The sequence below is a fragment of the Aulostomus chinensis genome, chromosome 16 (genome assembly GCF_037954235.1).
Source record: "Aulostomus chinensis isolate RoL2024-O1b breed Wild chromosome 16, RoL_Achi_v1.0, whole genome shotgun sequence".
NCBI lineage: Eukaryota > Metazoa > Chordata > Actinopteri > Syngnathiformes > Aulostomidae > Aulostomus > Aulostomus chinensis.
The window spans coordinates 13,473,212-13,496,484 of record NC_141335.1 but is presented as its reverse complement, the minus strand read 5'-3'; the positions used below and the strand labels follow the sequence as shown (position 1 = coordinate 13,496,484).

General features: G+C 42.5%; 1 protein-coding gene across 4 annotated transcripts in view; it reads left to right on the top strand.

Annotated features, from left to right (window-relative positions):
* The window catches only part of ptpn20 (protein tyrosine phosphatase non-receptor type 20), a 28,960-nt gene extending 5,901 nt beyond the window's left edge, over positions 1–23,059 (top strand). The window contains exons 11-47 of one of the 4 annotated variants that reach the window (XM_086179995.1): positions 68–242; positions 372–507; positions 595–733; positions 839–991; positions 1,358–1,543; positions 1,638–1,800; positions 1,873–2,122; positions 2,215–2,294; positions 3,354–3,431; positions 5,690–5,797; positions 5,912–6,028; positions 6,108–6,316; positions 6,453–6,554; positions 6,853–6,946; positions 7,907–7,992; positions 8,713–8,887; positions 9,314–9,525; positions 10,517–10,615; positions 10,692–11,206; positions 11,920–12,538; positions 13,968–14,138; positions 14,276–14,450; positions 14,538–14,748; positions 14,824–14,861; positions 15,069–15,155; positions 16,082–16,143; positions 16,425–16,586; positions 16,653–16,902; positions 17,693–17,799; positions 17,940–18,019; positions 18,342–18,475; positions 18,553–18,701; positions 18,786–18,876; positions 20,183–20,517; positions 20,592–20,807; positions 21,161–21,223; positions 21,322–23,059. In XM_086179995.1, coding sequence (XP_086036121.1) covers positions 68–242; positions 372–507; positions 595–733; positions 839–991; positions 1,358–1,543; positions 1,638–1,800; positions 1,873–2,122; positions 2,215–2,294; positions 3,354–3,431; positions 5,690–5,797; positions 5,912–6,028; positions 6,108–6,316; positions 6,453–6,554; positions 6,853–6,946; positions 7,907–7,992; positions 8,713–8,887; positions 9,314–9,525; positions 10,517–10,615; positions 10,692–11,206; positions 11,920–12,538; positions 13,968–14,138; positions 14,276–14,450; positions 14,538–14,748; positions 14,824–14,861; positions 15,069–15,155; positions 16,082–16,143; positions 16,425–16,586; positions 16,653–16,902; positions 17,693–17,799; positions 17,940–18,019; positions 18,342–18,475; positions 18,553–18,701; positions 18,786–18,876; positions 20,183–20,517; positions 20,592–20,807; positions 21,161–21,223; positions 21,322–21,432 — 6,138 coding nt within the window. In that variant the 3' untranslated portion in view covers positions 21,433–23,059. Of the gene's footprint in view, positions 1–67; positions 243–371; positions 508–594; positions 734–838; positions 992–1,357; positions 1,544–1,637; positions 1,801–1,872; positions 2,123–2,214; positions 2,295–3,353; positions 3,432–5,689; positions 5,798–5,911; positions 6,029–6,107; positions 6,317–6,452; positions 6,555–6,852; positions 6,947–7,906; positions 7,993–8,712; positions 8,888–9,313; positions 9,526–10,516; positions 10,616–10,691; positions 11,207–11,919; positions 12,539–13,967; positions 14,139–14,275; positions 14,451–14,537; positions 14,749–14,823; positions 14,862–15,068; positions 15,156–16,081; positions 16,144–16,424; positions 16,587–16,652; positions 16,903–17,692; positions 17,800–17,936; positions 18,020–18,236; positions 18,476–18,552; positions 18,702–18,785; positions 18,877–20,182; positions 20,518–20,591; positions 20,808–21,160; positions 21,224–21,321 lie in introns of those variants that run through there. The other 3 variants (XM_086179994.1, XM_086179997.1, XM_086179996.1) reach the window with 3 other exon arrangements.
* The last annotated feature ends 214 nt before the right edge of the window (positions 23,060–23,273 follow it).

Sequence of the window (23,273 nt, the reverse complement as noted above, 5' to 3'; positions counted from 1 at the left end):
GAGCACATGTATGTGTGATTGTGGTGGTTTTGTTCATGTCCATGTTTATGTCTTGTGTTGCCCGCAGTCTAAGAAGGGACGCTCGTGTTCGTCTCAGAGAGAAGTGACTGTGGTGCTGCCTAATGGACAGTATGTGGTGGTCCGCTGTGACATTAAGTCCAAAGCGCGAGACGTGTTTGACATGGTGGTGGCTCATGCTAACTTAGTGGAGCACTTCTACTTTGGTCTTGCCTTCATAGATGGTAGGATAATATATCGGGTGGAACTAACCTTGAACATTCATAACATTCAAAATGCATGCAAAGTTGTTGGGATGTCACTGGTGACAACAAAGTTTTAGTCTAAAGAGATATTTCTCTGTCATTCTGCAGATGATGAATATTTCTTTTTGGACCATGAAACAAAAATCTCTAAAGTTGCTCCTGATAGTTGGAAAAAAGGCCAGATCTCCTCCTTTTTGGTGTTTCTTCGAGTCAAGTTCTTTGTTGATGATATCTCCTTCATATTGTAAGAACTGCCAATAGTTTTATGTCCTTTAGATATTTTCATAAAATCTTTGCTGGTTTCCACATATTCTTTCCTTATGCTCCCCAGGCACAGACTAACACGTCACCAGTACTACTTACAGTTGCGTAAGGATATCTTGGAGGACCGGCTTTACTGTAACGAGGAGACGGGCTTATTTCTGGCTGCTCTTGCTCTGCAGGCTGAGTTTGGGGATTACATGGCAGAGGTAATGAGGGCGAAAAGAAAAATGTCCACCTTGTGTCTTGGCTCATCTTTTAGTGTGTGTCACATCAGTGCATCAGTGCATCTGATTCCATTGTGTGTATTGTAGTTGTATGGCAAGAATTATTACCAGCCAGAGCATTATGTGTCAAAGAGGATGCTAGAGAAGCTGGCTCTGCCCAATGTGAAGGAAGAATTGCCAAGACTACATACAAGCCACGCCCAGATGCTGCCTGAAGAAGCGGAGACAGAGTACTTGAAGGTACTAATGCATTTATCACACAAACACATAATGTTATATTTACTTTTCTAGCTATCAAGCTGCTATTATTTCCTCCTCTACTCTTGCATTTACCTCGCTAAAAGAGTGCTAAAATGTAAAATAAAATACGTGCATGCAAACACACACACACACAACACACACACACACACTCACACACGCGATGCCTCTGCGCTGGCAGCAGCCATAGACTGGAGGCATGATATTTTTGGGTTGTTTGTCCGTACATCCATCTGTCCACACATCCCATTCTTGTTGATGTGGTACCTGTATCTCAAAATTGCCTTAAGGGAACAACTGAGATTAAGTATTTCTAGTTAAGAGTGCATGTATACTGTGTGTCATCAGATTGCGCAGCAGTTACCGGAATATGGCGTTATGTTCCACCGTGTGGGACGAGAGAAAAGGCCGGTGGTGGGAGAGTTGGTTCTGGGAGTTTGTGCCAAAGGAATCATAGTGTACGAGATGAAGAACCACCTCCGGACTGTCACCAGACGCTTCCTCTGGAGGGAAACTGACTCCATATCCACTGGGGTAAAACGCATACATACAGATTCTGCAGATATTATTCAAGCTAATTTTTTTAAATCTCTCAGTAAATGTATCATGAACTGTGTTTGTGTTATAGCGACGTAAACTGATCATAGAATGCGGTGGACCCAGCGGGAAAAAGCACAGTTTTGTAACTGAGAGCTCAAAAATAGCACAATACCTCCTGAACCTTTGCTCCGCACAGCACAAGTTCCACAGTGAGATGACATCACGGCAGATGAACCACAGCATGATACCAGGTAGCTGTTATTGATCATGCAACTGCTTATATTTTTACGCAGCACAACCCTGATCTCCCTCTGTTTCCCCAGATGAAAACATGCCTGTCTATCAGGGCCGTAACTTAAAGCGCATGTCCTGCTCTGAGGGCATGTTGAACCATGTAGGCTTGTCACCTGGTCAGCCAGACTCACTCTCTAAGTCTTGTGACGACCTTACGGCCAAGCTGGAGGCACGGCTCCGCCAACAGAGAGAGATGAGGCGGGAGATGAGCAGAGAACTGAACAAGGAGCCTCCAGAGACAGGAGACCACCAGGATATGAAGGAAAGACCATACTGGAGGTAGTACTTTAGATACGATTGATACTAACACTCATATTCTCATATTGATGGCATGCAGAAGGACTAATCGCAACTTTGCGCATATGTTGAAGCACACCAGAGTCAATTCCGAGAATGACATCCAGCATGTCACTACAGAAGCAAGACTCAGATGCCTCTTCCTCCATACGAGGTGAATACACCTAAACTTTTTTATGAACATACGCAGATAGGTGACACATGAATGGAAGAGCAGCTTCAAATATGTCAATCTGCTAGAGGTAGGAGCATCATTGTGGGTATTGATGACATATTCAGATGAGAGCTGATGACAGTAAAACTCATCCAGTATGATTCATGTTATCATCTGTAGTTGTGTTGTCCTCCTGATTGTTCTGCTGTGTCTATTCAAAATAAGGATTCACAATGTCTCATGCATTCACGTTGTCGCATAAAGAGAAAGTTCTTTCTGTGGAGGCTGATGAGGCCAGCAGAGGTTTCTCTGTCAGGAAGTGTACGTCATTTTTTTTCTCCACCAAAGAACTTGTGTTTTCGGTGACTTTTTTCTTGTCTGTGTCTTTTTCAATCAGCAAGATTTCATGAAAAAAATATCAGGCTGACTTTCACCTACCTTGGAGGAGGGTGTAGAATTGGCCAAGGAAGAATCAATTTAATTTTGTAACAGATTAGTTATACTGCCACTTGGTGGCAACAAGACATTGGATGGTTCTTTTTTTATGCAATATGTTGCTCCCAGTGTCGGTGAAGATTCTCAGTCATCCGGGTCGTGGTGTCTCTTAAATGATGCACAGATAAGGTCAGAAACACCTGAAGAACTTGGCCATGGGTTACTGGTAAGATTGCAAGCTTTAGTCAAGCAATGATAAAGTGATGAGTTGGCCAGTTTTGATTTTTTCCCCCGAGTACAGTACCATAACCTCGTAAATTGGTGTTCTTTAGTGTCACCTAGCGGGTGCAGGAAGTTCTGTTTGCACCACAGTGCACGTATTAGTCTGCTCATTCCTGCTAAAGGCATATGTGATCAAGTTTCATCTCCCTTTCATCAGTGCTTGATGCTTTGATTATGTTTTAAGCACTAAAGTCCCAGGGATGAAAGTTTATCTCCAAGTGTTTTTGTGTCATTGCGTCTGTGTAGGTCTTACACTTTTGACCCTCGTCACAATAACCAGGTGTGTAAATGATCATTTCCATTTTATACTTCCTTACCATGGGTAAAACTTGCACTTTGCAGTTGACACCCCAACCAGGACTCCACCAGAGAGAGAGATCATCTGTGTGACCCTCAAGAAAGACCCAAAACTTGGCTTTGGTGAGTTTTCTGTGGAGGACTTGACTGTAAACCATCCATTTTCTTCTGCTTATTCCTGTTAAGGGTCACGGGGAGGCTGGAGCCTATCCCAGCGGCTTTTGGGTGAGAGGTGGGGTTCACCCTGGAGGGGTAGACAGTGCATCACAGGGCCAACACGTATAGACAAACAACCATTCACAGTCACACCTACGGTCAATTTAGAGTATCAATCAGCCTCGTCCCCAATTGCATGTCTTTGGACTGTGGGAGGAAGCTGGAGTACCAGAGAGAACCCACACAGGCACAGGGAGAACATGCAAACTCCACACAGAGCCGGGACTCGAACCCGAAACCATCTTGCTGTGAGGCGACAGTGCTAACCACTGCACCACCGTGCCGCCCTTGATTGTAAACTTTTTTTACGTAACTTTTATTTATCAAATGCAAGTCACAAACATACAGAAAACACACAGAAAAAATGAAAATAAGTAAATTCTAAAAATTAGAAAAGAAAACAAGAAAAAAGAAAAATCTATACACATATACAGGTACACTACCAGTCAAAAGTTTGGACACACCCTCTCATTCAATGTTTTTTCTTTATTTTTACTACTTTCTACATTGTAGGTACATACAGAAGACATCAGATATATGAAGCAGGATATACGGAATTAGGTCGTAAAGAATTTTTAAAAAATAACTGTAAATATGTTTTATATAATTTAGATTCCTCAAAGTAGTCACCCTTTGCTTTGCTGACAGAGCTGCAACCCCTTGGCCCTCTCTCATACCCTTTTCACACTGAAAAACACATGTTTTTGGACCCGCGTTTACTCAGCATTGGGGCGCATTCAAGCTTCCAGAAGACTCAGGTCTGAATTCCCGCTGTGAGGGTTGCGTGCCTGTGTTTTTCTCTTTCATACATCATCGCGCTTACAACGTCATCATTTCACATAAACGTGCACCGGAACACTGAGAAGTAAACAAATGACAACATGCATGTCGCCGAACATCAGCGTTGTCGTTGCGTGCTTTGTAATGTTGTCTTTTTTGCAAAGTATACAAACTTGCGTTGACCCGCGTTTTTGTTGCAGTGTGAAAGGGGTATCACTGAAGCTCTGTTCAGACTACACAACTTTTTTTGTCGGCAACACGGCCTGCTGTTCACACCACCCGACGCTCAATCGGGCTGCTGTTCACACTACAAGATTTGTCGGCGGACGGGAGTGTTCAGACTACACGATTTGAGCCTCCTGAAATGGTTTTCACTTCTCAGGTTTGCCTTGTCAGTGTTCATTTGGGGAATTTCTTGCCTTCTTAATGAGGTTTGGACCATCAGTTGTTTTGTGCAGAAGACATGTTGGTACTCAGCTGACAGCCTATTTGACAACTGTTGGAGTTCATATCATGGCAAGAACCAATCAGCTAAGTAAAGAGAAACAACAGTCCATCATTACTTTAAGAACTGAAGGTCAGTCAGTCTGGAAAATAGCAAAAACTCTGAATGTGTCCCCAAATGCAGTCACAAAAACCATCAAGCGCTATGACGTAACTGGCTCACATCAGGACACCCCGGGAAAGGAAGACCGAGAGTCTCCTCTGCTGCTGAGGATAAGTTCATCCCAGGCACCAGCCTCAGAAATGACAAGTTAACAGCTCTTCAGATGAGAGCCCAGATAAATGCCAGGCAGAGTTCTGGTAGCAGACACATCTCTACATCAACTGTTCAAAGGAGACTGCGCCAATCAGATCGAACAGCTGCTAAGAAACCACAACTAAGGGAAAAAGCAACAAGCAGAAGAGATTTGAAACAAAAGGAATGGACATTAGACCAGTGGACGTCAGGGCTTTGGTCTGATGAGTTCAAACTTGGGATCCTTGGTTTCCACCTGCCGTGTCTTTGTGCGATGCAGTAAAGGTGAACGGATGGCCTCTACATGCATGGTTCCCTCCATGAAGCATTGAGTTGTGTGTCCAAACTTTTGACTGGTAATGTACATATACAGTAATAAATTAAAAATACAAATGTAAGGTGCTAGTGCTGATCATCGAATGAATGAAATAAATATCAATGACTGCTTACTCCTCAGTCATCAAAGCACAATTATTATGCTGGAGAGTCCTAGGGTGAATAGATCTTGGTGTTATCTGCCGCTGGCGGACCGTAATCAATGGACGGATCCAGACATGGCCACACGGGTCAACTTGACCGTAAACGTGATGTCAAATTAATGAGAAGAATCTATTTGTCTTTTACTTCATCTCTGATCTTGTTTCAGGTTTTGTGATTGTGGGGGAGGACAATACAGGTAAACTCGACCTTGGAATCTTCATTGCGTCCGTTGTTCCTGATGGGCCAGCTGACAAAGATGGGCGAATCAAACCCGGTATAGAGCCCCACATTGAACATGTACAACTAAATAATAGCTAAATGCAACTTCATATTGCTTGAGACAAACACATAAGTTGGCTTATCACCCATGTTGTGAATATTTCTCCAGGTGGACGTCTCATATCCCTAAATAAGACCAGTTTAGAGGGCGTAACATTCAGTGACGCTGCTGCCATCCTACAGAGCAGCCCAGAGGAAGTGGAGCTTATCGTGTCTCAGCCAAAACGTAAGACATCTTCGTTGTTTCCTGATCTATCTAATATCACTCTGTACCTTCCTCCAACTCATTGTTTCTGCATCATCAGAGTCCCTGAAAGACAGCAAGAACTCCTTGAGTCAAAGCACTCTTGGTCTGGCTTTGGAGAGAAGCTTCGGCTCACAGACCACCCTAAGCAGCAGTGAGTACCGACCTGCCGTAGAGGAACTGGAGGAAGCCATCACCCTGTCCAGCATGGCAACTCCCAAGCAGAGCAGAAGGCTTCACATTCCTGTTGTACGAATACATGATGCACAGGTCAGAAAAGTAAAAGTTTCCTGGGAAACAAGCTGTCAACATGAGGTCACAGCTTTTATAAGATGTATTACGTGCTCTGGTCATTCTTTCCCTTCCTTTTTTCAATATAGAACTTTTCTTTTGTGCTCTTTTACAGGATGTTTGTTCAAGGTCTCCCTCCATTTTAAGTCTGAAAACCGGGGAGAGGTTTATAGTGGAACTGAAAAAAAGCAATGGTAGTCTTGGCATCAGTGTGGCTGTGAGTCGATTTCTTTCATCATACAGTATTTACCTTTTGTTTTCCAACTATATTGCCCATCGCTGTGCTAGTTTTTTTTATCACTCCCTTCTACATCTTCATCAGCTGTAACAAAAACAGAATAGCTGTTCCACATTGAGATTTAGAACCTTAAAGAACCTGTGCCAACTGTTTCATCACTGCCTTGTGAATTGGATTAGCCTAATTGATTAAGGGGACTAAACATGAATTGGAAAACCAGATCCAGCTGTTTCAGAGGCCTCTAATGTTGCATATTTGATTGTTTTGTATTAAAAAGGGAGGAATGAACACAAACGTGCGATATGGAGGCATCTACATCAAGAGTCTGGTGGCTGGAGGTGCTGCTGAGCAGGACGGGCGCATCCAAATTGGTAATCCTTTCATGAAGGTTTAAATCTGTGCACAGGTGTGTGCTGCCGAACACATCTTTGAATCCAGAGCAAGTTGTTCATTCAGTTGTCCGGGAAGATAGAAGCCAGTGTCATTCATGCTGTTTTTCATCGGTGAAGCTTCTCATAGTTATATCTTGGGTGGCCTTTTGTCCATCATCATCATCATCACCATCATCATCATCATCATGAAAGGGCTCAGTGATAACTGTCACATTACTGTCTACATCATTCAGCCCAAAAATAAACAAAATGGCTAGAGAGAAAGAGAGAGTAAGGGGCGATACATGGTCGTATAATCGTTCCAACACTTTGTCGCTTTGAGATGCAACCCATTCCAACACTGCTACAAGATATAAGTTCCCACAATTTGATTCGTTTGTGGTCAAGATGTCACTTTTTCCCGTGCTTGGATTAATTATGAGATATTGTACAATTTGTCCCAACATTTTGATGAACTTGTTGCCATAAGTCAAAAGATAACCACGCATTGATTATTTTTTTGCCACAAGATCCAACTTCTTCCCACTCTTTGATTGAATTTGTGGCCACAAATTCATCAGTGTGGGAACAACTTATGTCCTGAGACTGCAAAACAGTTATTTCCTCTCTCTCTCTGAGAATGAGAAGATGAGCTGATTTTAGAAGATGATCCTGTCATTTATTTGCTCAGGCCATTTTATCTACGTGATTTTATGAGTTTACATTCAACCACCAGAGCCAGACAACCTCTGTGTCTTTAAGCTTCAGTGAGCAGCACTGACTTTTAGATCCGTTGACATGCCTGTTAACATGCCCCACACACACACACACACACACACACACACACACACACACACACACACACACACACACACACACACACACACACACACACACACACACACACACACATATTGATGTTGCTAATGATGATGAGATTTGCATTTGTGCATATGACAGGTGACAGACTGCTGGAGGTTGACGGATCCAACCTGAGGGGCGTGACTCACCAACAAGCTGTCGAGTGCCTGAAGCGCACTGGGGAGGTGAACACATTCACATGCACACACATGCGCATGTATTAATGTGATACACATGTACTCACACATAAAAACCAATACATTTTCTATTTTTAATGATAGCGTTTAACTGTCACTTTTTTTTTTCCAGCAAAAAAAAAAAAAAGATGAATTGTTCACACAACTAGGAGCTTTGTTCCACATCCGTCATGTGACTTTTCAAATAACTCCTTGATGAACAATTAGTGTTGGTTCCTTTAAGTCTTACATTACAAACATTCCCAACTTCAACCAAATAATTGTCATTGGCCTTGTAACCTAAACTGTCTTATGGTATACAATCTGTTTTTATTCCCTTCTCAATATTCTCTTATAACATGTTTTTAATATTCTTTTCTCTTTGTTGTAACGCACTTTGAGCTGCAATCTTTGTATGAAAGGTGCTATACAAATGAAGTTGTTTTATTTTTATTATTATTATTATTATTATTATTATTACTGTTGTTGTTGTTGTAGTACTGTAAGTGTTTGATAAGCCTTTCCAAAAGTTACTTGTTTTACTTCCAAAAACTGCTTACATCTTGTGACACTCTAGTGAAGCCATTTAGGAGGCCTCTTGTTAAATAAACCTACTAAAGTTAGCAAAAAGGTGGTCCAACATTAAAATGAGTCAATCGGCTATAAAACAGGCTGCGCTACTCTCTTGACATATGACATATCAAACAGGGTTTGTTGTGCTCCTCATAGGTGGTGAGCCTGCTGCTAGAGAGAGAACCTACCATAGTCCTGGAGCCCAGGAATGACTCGCCCCTCCCCCCCTCAGTTCACAGTGCATCACACACAACACAGCCCCCCAGGGCTGAAGTCTCCGTGGAAACGACCTTGAGTGGTCGAGCCAAGGACTACAGCTTTGTGACTGATGGTGAGAGGGGAGAGGAAGTGGCACACGCACTCTCACAAGAAAAAATAAAGAAGATAGGGTGGTCATACACACAAACACACACACACACACACACACACACACACACACACACACACACACAGCCCGGAGGTGAGTGTGAGTCATCTGACAGTTACATTGTGGTTGCTGTCAGAGTCATCCAGGGTTGACGATGCCTTGTTCCTTGGAGACTGAATGCGCTGACACCTTGAAGCCCCTGTCCACTGTTGTTAAAGGCACAGTCCTCTGCCACTATGAACCCCTCTCTCTTTAAGTACAAAAATGTGAGAAAGGTGTTCTAAGACATGCAGAATTTCAAAAACATTTGAAAACTGCATTTAATCAAATCACAGCCCTCGCTGACAGTGTAACACACATTAATGCTCCTCCTTCTCTTCCCTTTACTAGAAAACACACATGAAGTGGTACTGAAGAAGAGTTTGTCAGGGCTCGGCTTCAGTTTTTATATTTCTCAGCTGCACACGGGGCCAGACCGAGGCAGCTTGGTCCGCATTAAGCGTCTGTTCCCTGGACAGCCAGCGCTTGAGAGTGGTCTGCTGCGAGAGGGTGATGTGATTCTGTCCGTCAACAAAGAACCTGTCAAGGACCTCTCCTACCAGGTACGCTTTCAGGGTAAACCCATATGTGATATTCTAATTTCTCAAATTGCTGAGATTCTTCTTGCCATCTAAAATGTATGACATTCTGTCATTTGGCCAAATATACTTAGGAATCATTAAAAAAACAACAATGATAAAACTATGTCGAGTCATTTCAATTTAGAAAATATCACATCAGTGTAGCCATGTTTGTGGACAAATCATTTGACGCCAGCAACCTCTTAACATGGTTGTAAAATGATAAATGGATTGTATTTATAAAGCACCTTTCTACTTCAGCTTTTCTCAAAGTGTTTTATAATGTTGCTTCATTCTCGCACACTCAGATACTGATGTCAAAGTGCTCATCAGGACTAATTCAGGGTCCAGCCACATCGTCGGTTTAATAATCCTTTAAATACATGCAACCAGAAATAGAAAGCAGGTTGTGTCATAGCATGTTTCCAGAATCACTCCTTACCTCACTCCTCCGTATTTAGGGATTTCTATACAGAGGACTATATAGGAATCTCTTTCTGATACTACAATACTACCGCTCTATTCTCATGGGGTTTTTTTTAATCAGCCATTGCAATGCATGTAAGGGACCATATACTTCTTTTCCGGTTTTACCGTATTTTTTTAACATCCCAGACCACCAAGTTGACCCTTGATAAGCCCCAGACCCTCATATAAAGTGGTTTTGTGTTTTATTGTCTGGTTAAAATATTGTTCCTTCCATATCTTTTATTTGTTTATCTCATTTTTCCAGCAAAGTAAAAAGAGAAAATCAGCAACAGTTATTGCACAAGAAATGTAAACGACAATTTTTCCATATAATTGTCTGTTGATTATCAATGTGGTGTGTTGATTATGAAATGATTAGGAAGCAAGAAGAAAATTTGGGGTGTTTTGTAGCAAGTGAACCCTAGTTAATGAATTTGATCCTCTTGTGTCATAAACCAATCCCTGGTACCAACCTGGCTGTAACTATTTTTCTGTGCTATGTCAGAGGGTTTTGTTCCTGCTCCGTGGTGCTCCATCTGAAGTTCATCTGCTGATCTGCCGACCGGGTCCTGGAGCACTGCATGATGTAGATGACAACACACTGGTGAGCGAACTCACAAATGCAAACACTCATCTGGATAAGTTTTATAGAAACACAACCTTACTGTACCTCCTCCTAGAGTCCTGCACCCATGCGTGAGGTTCGATCCCGCTCCCTGGACATCCGACTAGGGGAGGACTATAGCCAGCTCTTGAAGTTTCAATATGATGTCAACATACCAGTCCAGAGGCAGACCCTAACACTTGAGGAACATCTGACGAACACCAAAGAAAAAGAGAAAAGTCCAGAATGTCCTGCAGCCTCGGTACCCCTGGAAAATCAAGAAAGTCTGGATAGTGAAGTGCAGGTCAGCCAACCTCCCCTGACTCCTCCTCGGATGAAGTCACCACCCTCGCCAACCTCACCAACAGCTCCTCCAACACCAGTGTCTCCAGCCTCACCTGCCTCACCAGCATCACCCAACTCACCTGTCCCAGGATCTCCTCAAGTTCCATCACAGCTACCTGCTGGGAAAACAGAAGATGAAGAAGTGGAAACAAAGAAAGAGAACAAGGACAGAGGGGGGGCAACAAGTTCAACAGCAACATTCATGGAAGTCTGTCCTAAGACGGCCTCAAACTCTGTCTACACCAGGTAAACTTCTGGAAGAACAGATCAGTGTCCACCTACTCCAAAGTTTCTGTTACTTTGTTTTATATATATAAATATATATATATATATATATATATATATATATATATATATATATATATATATATATATATATATATATATATTACTTTCTGTGTGGAATTTGCATGTTATCCCTATGACTGTGTGGGTTCTCTCCTGGTACTCCAGCTTCCTCCCACATTCCAAAGACATCAAGAGGGGACGAGGCTGATTGGATACTCTAAATTGACTATAGGTGTGGCTGTGAGAGTGAATGGTTGTCTGTCTATTTGTGTTGGCCCTGTGATGCACTGGGGGGGCTGTCGCCTATCCCAGCAGCTCTCAGGTGTGAGGCGGGGTTCACCCTGGACTGGTCAATAGTCCATCGCAGGGCCAACATATGTAGACAGACAACCATTCACACTCACAGTCACACCTACGGTCAATTTAGAGTATCAATCAGCCTCGTCCCCATTTGCATGTCTTTGGACTGTGGGAGGAAGCCAGAGTACCTGGAGAGAACCCACACAGGCACAGGGAGAACATGCAAACTCCGAGCTGGAGCCAGGACTCGAACCCAGAACCATCTTGCTGTGAGGCAACAGTGCTAACCACTGCACCACTGTGCCGCCCGTAGTAAACGTGTATTGGCTAAATTATTTTAATTTTTGTTTTTACTGTATGATTGTTTGCAGTGGTGTAAGGGAGGAAGCAGATGGAAGTGTGACCTATTGCCTCATGGGAAATGGACTGACTATAATGGCAGATGAAGAGTATTTGACCATCAGCTCCACACTGGAACCTCCTCTCAGCATGTCCTCCAGTCTGACCACTCACACTCCACCGTCCAACCTCACAGAGCTCGCCTCTCAATCCACCAACACATCTTTTGGGTTCACCTCTCAGACTCCAAACACTAGCCATCAAACCCCCGCCACGACCACCTTACCACTCAGCTTCTCGTCCGACACCCTGACCACTTGCCCCCTGGCGCACCCCTCTCAGCCGCTCACAACCCAGCCACCAAAAGCTAAGCATCACCCAATCCAGCAGGGTCTGCTTCCACATCACTACAAAGTCAAGACCAGTCGGCCTGTTGTAGCTCCACCTCAGCCTCCTGCTCCACCAGCAACCCCCATCACTGCCCAGATCATCTCCTCTGTGCCTCCCTGTGCCAGCCCACCTGCTCCAACCCTTTCACCTGTAGCGCTGTCCCCACCTGTCCACACACAGGAACCAGAGAGGAAAGATAGAGAATACGGTGATGATTATGATGAAGAGGATGAGAGGGAGGAGGAGGAAAGCAGGAGAAAGGTAAGTTTGTGATCCTTGCTTGAGTGCTCTTAAAGTCTCATTAAACAGTCTATAATCTGTTACTATAAAAAGCAAGAAATCTCAGCGTGTCACTCCGTGACCCAATTATCTCAGCAACTCATCATATGGTAATTGTCAAACTTTGCATCCGCATTGCTGATTCTTTAATGATGTGTTGTCTCAGTAGGTCTACTGAGACCCCGTCTGAGATGAAAGTCGCAAGAACTGAGATAATAGACAGAAATGGTCTGACTTCTGGATAGCTTTGAGATGATAAACAGGATTCTGGATAGCTTTGAGATGATAAACAGCATTCTGGATAGCTTTGAGATGATAAACAGCATTCTGGATAGCTTTGAGATGATGAACATGATTCTGGATAGCTTTGAGGTGATAAACAGCATTCTGGATAGCTTTGAGATGATGAACAGGATTCTGGATAGCTTTGAGATGATGAACAGCATTCTGGAAAGCTTTGAGATGATAAACAGCATTCTGGATAGCTTTGAGATGATAAACAGCATTCTGGATAGCTTTGAGATGATAAACAGCATTCTGGATAGCTTTGAGATGATAAACAGCATTCTGGATAGCTTTGAGATGATGAACAGGATTCTGGATAGCTTTGAGATGATAAACAGCATTCTGGATAGCTTTGAGATGATGAACAGGATTCTGGATAGCTTTGAGATGATAAACAGCATTCTGGGTAGCTTTGAGATGATAAACAGGATTCTGGATAGCTTTGAGATGATAAACAGCATTCTGGATAGCTTTGAGATGATGAACAGCATTCTGGATAGCTTTGAGATGATGAACAGGATTCTGGATAGCTTTGAGATGATAAACACAATTCTGGATAGCTTTGAGATGATAAACAGGATTCTGGATAGCTTTGAGATGATAAACAGCATTCTGGGTAGCTTTGAGATGATAAACAGGATTCTGGATAGCTTTGAGATGATAAACAGGATTCTGGATAGCTTTGAGATGATAAACAGCATTCTGGATAGCTTTGAGATGATAAACAGCATTCTGGATAGCTTTGAGATGATAAACAGCATTCTGGATAGCTTTGAGATGATGAACAGGATTCTGGATAGCTTTGAGATGATAAACAGGATTCTGGATAGCTTTGAGATGATAAACAGCATTCTGGATAGCTTTGAGATGATAAACAGCATTCTGGATAGCTTTGAGATGATAAACAGGATTCTGGATAGCTTTTGAGGTGACAGACTGAGCTTTTGACATGACACAGATAGAAGACATGATTCTAGATAGCGTTGATGCTCAAAACATTCAGTGATCAAAGATGACATGATTAAAGACAAATGTATTTTCGTTGTGATTTAACTAGAAGTCACCTAAAACACAGGAGACCAAGAGGAAGGACTGTAGATCAAATTAAGTATTTCATGCCCTGCAGGGACTGGTGAAAGAGTTTGAGTTGACAGTAGTTCTGACCAAGTCCAGGAGTGGGAGTTTTGGCTTCACCATCACCCGAAGCAAGTTGGACAACTGCTATTACATCCAGGAAATACTTGATAATCCAGCCAAGGCAGATGGACGACTTAGAGCAGGAGACAGGCTTATTACGGTAAATATACTCAAACACACACACACACACACACACACACACACACACACACACACACACACACACACACACTTATGCACAATCACTCACAAAGTTTGAGTGCGTCAACAATCGCCATTTCTTCTCTTTATTGCCAGGTAAATGGGCATAATGTTACCAGTGTGGCAGATGATGTCGCCATGACAATTCTCAGGTCATCTCCGAGAAGGCTGAGTATGACCCTGGGGAGGGCGGTTACCAACCTTGTGGCGCCACCTCCCTGTGACAGCCTGCCTGATATTGTCCTCCACAAGACACCTTCAGGGCAGCTTGGTGGGAACTTGTCGACGCTCCTTTCACCAACACACTTCATGTAGCTGTTTTTTAATCATCATGTTTGATTGTGCCTGTACTTCACAGGTATAAAGCTGACTGGTGGCATTGGCAGCAAATGGCAGGGCATTTACTGCCTGGCAGTGGTGCCAGGCTCCCCTGCCAGTGAAGAGGGAAGTGTTCAACCCAATGACAAGATCCTCTACATCTCTGGCAGGTGCACCTTAGGAATGACCTTGGAAGACGCGGTAAAAGCGTGCGAGATTGCACCCCGGAAAGTAAAGCTTAAAATCTTCAGGTATGAAAGAGAAATAAGAGAGATATCATGTTGGTTTAATTGCTTTCTAATGATTTTTTTTGTCTAAAATTACAGAGAAGATCAGCCGGTGACTCCCAGGGCCAAATGGAATGGTAAGGGCTTTCTGGGGGATTTATTGGATGATGTCACCTGCAAGGACGAACAAACAGCATAGTTTGGTTGTTATATACACTGATGGATTGCCTGGAGACCAGATAATTAAGGTTCAATCATTACCAAAAGTGTTCTGGCCCATGCAAACTAGCTATGTCCTTGTGTAATCTATGGCTGCACATCTGTAATACATCCTTCCTTCGTAGGTCTGTTTGACTGGAAAAAAGACAGGAAGTTCTTTGCTCGTTTTGAAGAACCCGCCTCTCCAGAGAGACGCTCACCCACTGAAGATGGTGAGATATATTCATTGTCTCACTTACCTTGCAGCACCCTTTCACGTCTTTTAATGAGGGGGTGAATGATATCTTTTTCTCTTGAGCGTGTGTGTGTGCGTGCATGCATGGATGCGTGTGTGCACGTGTAAATCTATATGTGAGTGTGTGTATATGTCTTATACCTCTTTTTCACAATCCAAACTTAACAGTTTGGGACAAAAACCATGTTCACAGTGTCTGATTCTTGGCTCTGTGGTCAGGATTAGGGTATATTTACAGGAAAAAAATCTATGTGTGTGTGTGTGTGTGTGAATGTGTGTGTGTGTGTGTGTGTCTGTGTGTGTGTGTGTGTGTGTGTGTGTGTGTGTGTGTGTGTGTGTGTGTGTTAATTATCTGAATGCTGACAGACACATCCTGGACTCTCACTGCAGGATTAATAATTAGCAAGCCTCTACCTCCACTGGTGTATTGGACTGCAAGGCTGTAGGCACCACACAAACACCACTCATACGCACACACACACACACACACACACACACACACACACACACACACACACACACACGAAGCCCCTACAGCGCAGCCAGTGGTCTACAGGTATCTCAGTTGCCCGGTGACAGTGCTTCAGCAGTGAAGGACAGGGGACAGGGTCAGTTTGAAAAGACCAGTCTTGTCCACCTGTCATAGAGGAGACGTAACCATCAACACTTCTCTTTCAGAATGGCCGAGGAGGTGGGAGGTTCGTGTGTGTTGTTTTGTTTCTCTGTGTCTCTGTTTCAGGAATTTCATTGGCTGAAAATGAAAATGAATGCATGGATGAAAGTTTGCTCTTGTTCCATCATTAGTTCTGATGTATTCATTTGAATTTACTCTACATCTTGGTGGCTTGATTAATATTCGTTTGCTGCTGATTCATAATCATTCCTTATCATTTTTTTTTCCAGCTGAACCCATGTGTAGAACAACTGGAAACTTTAGATGTCTCTCTATTGCCCAAGAGCAGGATGTAAGTTAAAGAACTTTCTGCTAACTTTCCTACAAACTTCATCTGCTGATTTACCAGTGTGTCCTCTGAAGTGCCTTTTGTGACACATACAGTAACGTGAGCCCGCTGTGTCTCAATCAGCGCTTGTGTGTATGTGTGTGTTTATATGTGTGTGTAGGCGAGGGTGGGTCACAGTGTGGGTCATACATATTAGTGTGTCAAGCTTTCTTTAGAGCTGATTCATGCATGTTTGATATAAAGTGGCCCCTGACTTGCTCCTCTGAATCCTTGTTCCTTTTTAGAGTTGCATCATGCAAGTAGAGTTCATGAAACCAGAAGGAGGAGGTCTTGGTTTTGCTTTAGTTGGGGGAACCAATGGCAGCATGCTCAGAGTGAGGGAGATCTGCTCCGGCGGGGTAGCTGAGCAAGACGGTCGGCTGAGAGTTGGAGATATTCTATTAGAGGTAACAATCATACTGTTTAGATCTCCTCTGTGGTGAGAGTCCTGATCCTGATCATGTATTAACCAGGTGAACGGCGTCATTGTGTCCGGACTGAGCCACAGCAAGGTGGTAGATATCCTGCGTAAAGCTGAGGGCACGGTACAGCTCACCATCTGCAGAGACATCCTGCCCCTGACCTATTCCGAATCACCTGCACCCCCCAACATGTCCACGCACACGGAAGCTATTTTAGCTGAGCAGCCAGCTCCTGTTTCCAGCCCTGACAGCTGCTCCTCACCTGACGTCCTGCTGAATAAGCCAGTGGAGCGCCCCCCTGGTAGGATCTCCCACACCTGTCTATCCCATTACTGTTAGCCACTATTAATTTGAATAATTGGTAACACTTTATAATAATATCTAAAAGAATTAATTATAGTAATATGGTTCCTATATGACTATCTAAGCCATAAAATCTTAGATAACTGTCAATAAGCACATATTAAAGGATTTGTAATCTTAAATCTGTATCAGATAACTTTAAAAGTTATAAACCTATCTAATTTTTTTAAACTTTGAATTTATGAATTGTTTTGTTATTTTGAGGTGTAACACATCTCTTCCATTTTCAACACAAGATTTCCCACCTATGTACTAACCAGTAAGCCAAAATTTTGACGTATCATGTTGACAGGGTCTCAAGCCATCTCACGTTAAAAGATTAATGCCAGTTCACAAAGCAGTACCAAAAAAGTAAAATATGTAACCTTCAAATTTATCTCATGAACCTTAAATAAGTCCTTCCTTTTGCAGTTTCAGTAGCTGCTTTATGTTCATTTGCTTCAAAAAGTTGAATTAATTATAACAATTAACATTTAATAAGTGCATGGTACTGTTAATATATGCAGCATCATATAAGTATTCATCCTGATGAAGGAACAAAATGCCTCATAGTTGTAATCTTACAATAAATTGTTTATTATGCTATTATTAACATTTATATGAACTTCAGTTATTACAAACACCTTAATATAAAGTACTTAAAACTTATCACATATCAAATTGTTACTTGATTACTTGAATATTAACAAGACCGAGCTATAACACAAAATAACATGCTGCTGTTTCAGAGGTGACATCAGAGTCTGTGGTAAATGATTCAGGTGTGTTGGTCACCACACCACCTCCGCTCCCACGCCAACTGACCGTTGTAACAGATGATACTATAATTCACCAGGTACAGTGCTCATGTGCAGATATCAACAACAGTGCAGAGTGAGAATATGTGTTTAAACTAAATAATCCCCTCCATACCTCTCTACTAACGTCCTTCTGTGTGCTGCGTCCTCTGGCCGCCACTTGTCTTTGGACCAGGAGAGTTGTGACAGCACCCCCGCTCACCAAGCTTGCTGCCCATCCCTCAATGTCACAGACATGTTGCATGGAGCTTCTGACAGGTAGAAGCTTGTCTTCCTCTGACCCTCCTCCTCTTCCCCGTGTGTTTTGGTGTGCCTGTGTTCCACTTTTAGCCACAAGAATGCAGCAGAGAGCAATAGATAAACAACCAGGGAGTAGTTGTGGAACAACTGTGAGACATCAGATAGGAAGTATGTAGTTTTCAAATCAAAACGAATGAAGGCCATATTTTAGCTTCATGTCTATACTGTATTTTAGGTGGAAAAGTCGCAGGGACAGGAAGCTCAGCCTTGCATGATTTCATCCTCTCCTACTGAAGAGTAAAAATGGTCTGGTCTCACCCCTGCCCCCTGACTCCCCCAGGAAACAAATTGTGACCAAACTATTGGACCAGTCCTGCAAAGATACCCGAAAGACCCAGTCAGATGGCTGGAGCAGCGAAGACGAGGATGATGTATTTGAAATCACCGGGCAGGAAATGACCTCACCCCAAACAGGTGTCTATTCCTCTCCTTTTGTGCTTTTGATAGAGGGTTGCTACTTTTAATCAACATCTTCTTCCACATCCTCTTAGGCCCACCTATCGTATCAGAGGAGGAACTGGCCAGTTTAGCTCTCCTCAGTCCCTCTAAGATTGACCAGTATTCAGGTTCCAGGGTCAAAGCCTTAATCCAAATTCTGCAACATCAATTGGACCAGCAGGAACTGGTCAAAGAATTCATGGTGTGTATTGACCAGATAAAGAGTGTAGAACTGAACTCATTGTTATTACAAAATGGGGTTAATTAATGTCAATTCTGATTTCAGGCTTTGGAGCACCTGAAGCCGTCTGATAACTGTCTGGTGGGAAAAGCCCCCGAGAATCGAGACAAGAACCGCTACAGAGACATCCTACCCTGTGAGTTTTCCTGCGCTGAATCTTTACTGTTAATCTCAGCATTTGTTCTAAGCCCTGCCTCTCATTTTATGTTCCCCTATAGGAGTTTGTTTTATTGGAGGGTGAAAGCTTGTAAATGCTGGATTCTCCCAGACATAGCATTCATAGGAGAGGTTTTCTTAGCACTTTTCTTTAAGCTGACTGTAAGGTCTCATGCTAACTGGAGCGGAGATCATTGTTTACACTTTAGTAACTTCCTCAGAGCAAATCCCTTCACACATGACTATCAATAATTCTCACTTAAGGTGCAAGCATTACCCCAATGGATAAACAGGAAACAAATGTCTTTGATAACAAGTTGTATTGATAAAAGATTGAAATTTATAGTCAGACAATATGTTGTGCAATCGGTTATTCAGTGATGAAAATAATTGTTAGTTGCAGCCACACATGAGAGGTATTCACATGACTACTAAAGATTTGTGCATGTATAAATCACTTATAATATTAATAATGACATATGTTCATTGGTTGGATCCTCATGGATACCTTTTAAGATGTATTTTTAAAAATGGCTCCGTAATTAACTAAAAACAGGTGACTTGTGTAACAATTCAGAGAATTCATTGTTGATTTTCATGTGACTTTTGGATGAAAAGTATAATACAAGACATATACAGACTTCAGTGTAAACCTGGCAGGAAAACACCTCAAGTGACTAAACTTACAAACACAGGTAGGTGTAAAGTTGCTTTTTTACAGGGTGAAAAGGGTCACAGTTGAGATGAATGAGTGTGTGTGATGAAGTGTTGTTGGCTGTAGCCTTCTACTAGAAAAAAAAGCACCTTATTTACTGATCCAATCCATTAATTGTAGCCTTGAACTGTGTTATTAAGTCAGCCAGACTTCCAGTCTGTGGCTTTTTTGACCTCACAAGCGGGGGGTGTGGTTCTAACCCCGAAAACTTCCTTCGGTCTATCAGCCCACTCATCACCAACACACGTCTTCACAGCGCTGGTTTGTTGAGACGCACGCCAGACATCGAAGTTGTTTACTTGGCTTTATTTAGTGTACATTTTGAGTGTGTACTTTTGGCAGAACAACAAGGTTGCAGTGTTTGTTGTTTATCATCAAGAAATTAACAGATTAATCAAGTGATAGCTTTTGGTGCTGCTGGAGGCATAATTTTGTGGAATTATGAATTAAGATAGTGATGCATGCTCAAGTAAATGCATTCACACACACACACACACACTCACACACACACACACACACACACACACACATATCAGAGTGTTTTTCCATTTTCTCTTTTCCTTCCCCATAGACGATGAAACCCGTGTTGCTATCGGAGAGAACCAGGACTACATTAACGCCAGCTACATCCGCATGCAAATTGAAGGGGAAGAGTTCTTCTACATTTCCTGCCAGGGACCTCTGCCCTCCACAGTGGCGGCTTTCTGGCAGATGATCTGGGAAAACAAATCTGATGTAATCGCCATGATGACCCAGGAAGTAGAACGAGGAAGGGTCAAATGTCACAAGTACTGGCCAGAGAAGCTGGGTGAGCATGTGGACACTGGCAAGTATCACGTTCACCTGGAGAACCAGCAGTACCTGGAATACTTCCGCATAAAGGTCATTCGTATGGTTGAAGCGGAGGTAAGCGTTTTAAGAGTTGAGCCCTTAAAATATATCAGCGCACTGCTTCAGTGGGACCCTTCTTGTTTTTCTAGACCTCTGAGACCCACTTTGTCCATCACCTGAAGTTCACACACTGGCCTGACCACGGTGTCCCTCACTACTCTGAGCAGCTGGTTCGCTTCATTCGTTACCTGAGGGCCGTGCACGTGAAGGGGCCTGTCACCGTCCACTGCAGCGCTGGCATAGGACGCTCAGGAGTTCTCATCTGCACCGACATCATCCTCAACCTCATTGAGAGGGATTTGCCTGTGAGTGTAGTCCCATTTATTAGCCTTCTTGAAAGATTACATGTTGTATTTTTAGTTTTAATTACGGTAGCTACACCAAGGGGGTCATGAGGTCACCACCACCACCAGCACTAGATCTTAAAAAAAAACAAAAAACAAAAAAACAATGGAGGTATTTGAATTAAATGTGGTGGAACGATAAGTAATATTCCAAGGAACAAGTGAATTACTTTTGGAAGTTTCTGGATCAAATTGTAGATCCTGAAGACTGTTCGAAGTCATTGGCAAGATTTTGACCAAAAAAAAGCAAAATAAAATATATTGTGATTCCAAAGCATCAAAGCTTGACAAAACATCTGTCTCTCTGTCATCAGATTAATGTCAGCAACATTGTAAAAGAGATGAGGCTTCAGCGGCATGGGATGATTCAGACCAAGGTCAGTGCTAACATCAGGGTTAAAGTTCAAAGGTCAAGCATCAATAAAAACAGGGAGCCTCCAAAAGCTAGAAATACTATTTGTCTCTTTCGTTTCAGGACCAGTACCTCTTCTGCTACAAAGTCTGGTTGGAGGTTTTACAGGGCATTTTACAGCTCCATGGCACCCAATGGCAACCGGAAAGTCCTCGAGACCACAAAGTAGTTTGAAAGTTTCCAGTTCACCTACCAGGAAAGCACAGACCGTATGAGCTGTCTATCAAAGCACAGACTGGTAACACCTTTGGCTGTCGTTAGCTATGAGACATTCTGTTTTGATACTTTGTGTTGAGGCCTGTGGTTTAGTTCTAAAGGAATCAGACTTGAAATCTTTGTTCTTGTGTCAATTTAACATAGATCACTTATGGGTTTCTTGGTTTTGCCTTTTAGACTTAGTGATTTGCCTTCTGTCTCGAACATCTTTTTAATTGTTGTGTCATTATTTGAATGTATGTGATTTATTCCTCTTTGTATTATTTACTTTTGCAAATTGCATGGAATAAGCTAGTCATATTCATCTGGTAGGAATGTCGTTAAGGCTAACAAAGTGCACATCATCTTTTATTTTCTGAAAACTTGATAGTAGCATTTTGATTGTGTCATCACATCATTAAGTGCATTTGTACCCTGGAGAAAAGGGCATTAGCAAAAGAACATGATCAGTTTTTTTTCTGTCAATCACCTAAAGGGAATGAAAGAATCAAGTGCCTTGGAACGACTCACGCCGCGTGCTCCACGTTGACCCCCCTTGTCATGAGCGGTCGGGACTGAGAGCAACACACTGGTTTGAGATTTTAGTTTTCAGGCTGTTTGACGTTTGAGGTGAAACGCTTGGTTGATCCAAATCAGAGGAGGATTACATCTCACCTTTTAGTTACTGCAAGGAAACTGTAACTTAAACACAATGTGTCGTTTGCACACCACTCGTCAGCTTCGTTCGTTTGTGGGCCCATTTTATACAAAAAAAAAAGAGATCACAATAAAAGTCTTACAACACATAACTTGCACATCTTAATACAGATAAAGTATGATTCAACATAACACATTTTGAATACATTTATACATTTTCAATTTTGCTAAAATTAGGACTAGGCTTTAACACTACGTAATGACTTTTTTAGCAACATGTGCTACATTAAAATGAATAAAATATTGCTATGCTTTTAGGCGTAACTTGTTATGGGACAACATCCTTTATCTGTATTCCATCGCTATTTTAATACAAATCCAGCCAAAATGCAAAAAATATGAAGAGGTTTACAATTTACAAAGCAACAAAGCTGCATCTCTAAGTCACAGCTGCTGGTTTGTACCTCAATCTTTGGATGCAACTGCTTATAGGCTTTTAGCTGCTATCATACACACACACACACACACACACCAGCTTTCACACCGCATGCAGACTCTTGAGGGAGCAACGTCTAAACTGAGCAACTCGAACATGATGGAACTCGTGAACAAAGCAATACTCTCCTTGAGGAGGGGAGCCAGAAAGTCAATACTTTTGCCATGTGGATGACATTGCCGAGCCGCCACCCTCCGTATGCAACATCGCTGGTCGGTTGGTTTCCAGCCATGAATGTTGTCCTCTGTTATGTGAAAGGTCATAAAAAAAGCACATTTGGAATTCATCTGTGAAGATGCATCTTGTACAGTTGAGCAAGTGCTTATATGCAATAGCATTGTGAAATGTAATAATCCTTAATTGCACAACTGTGTATTTATGCTGAATTAATATCTTGTCACTGTACCAGCCACTACTGTATGTAACCGATAAGTGAAACCATGTAATACCTCTCTAATTAAAAACGATTCAGAGACTTGTTTGTGTGCAGTGCAACATCCCTGCCCCCTCACACACACACACACACACACACCTTTGCACACAGCATAACTCAACCTGAACAAGAGCAATAGAGCGGGTTTACCCTGACGGCACACACAGAACAGAGAGCCGAAGGCAACCCTAAATCTAATTCCACTGAGCGCCTCTCCATTTTTACTGCAGGGTA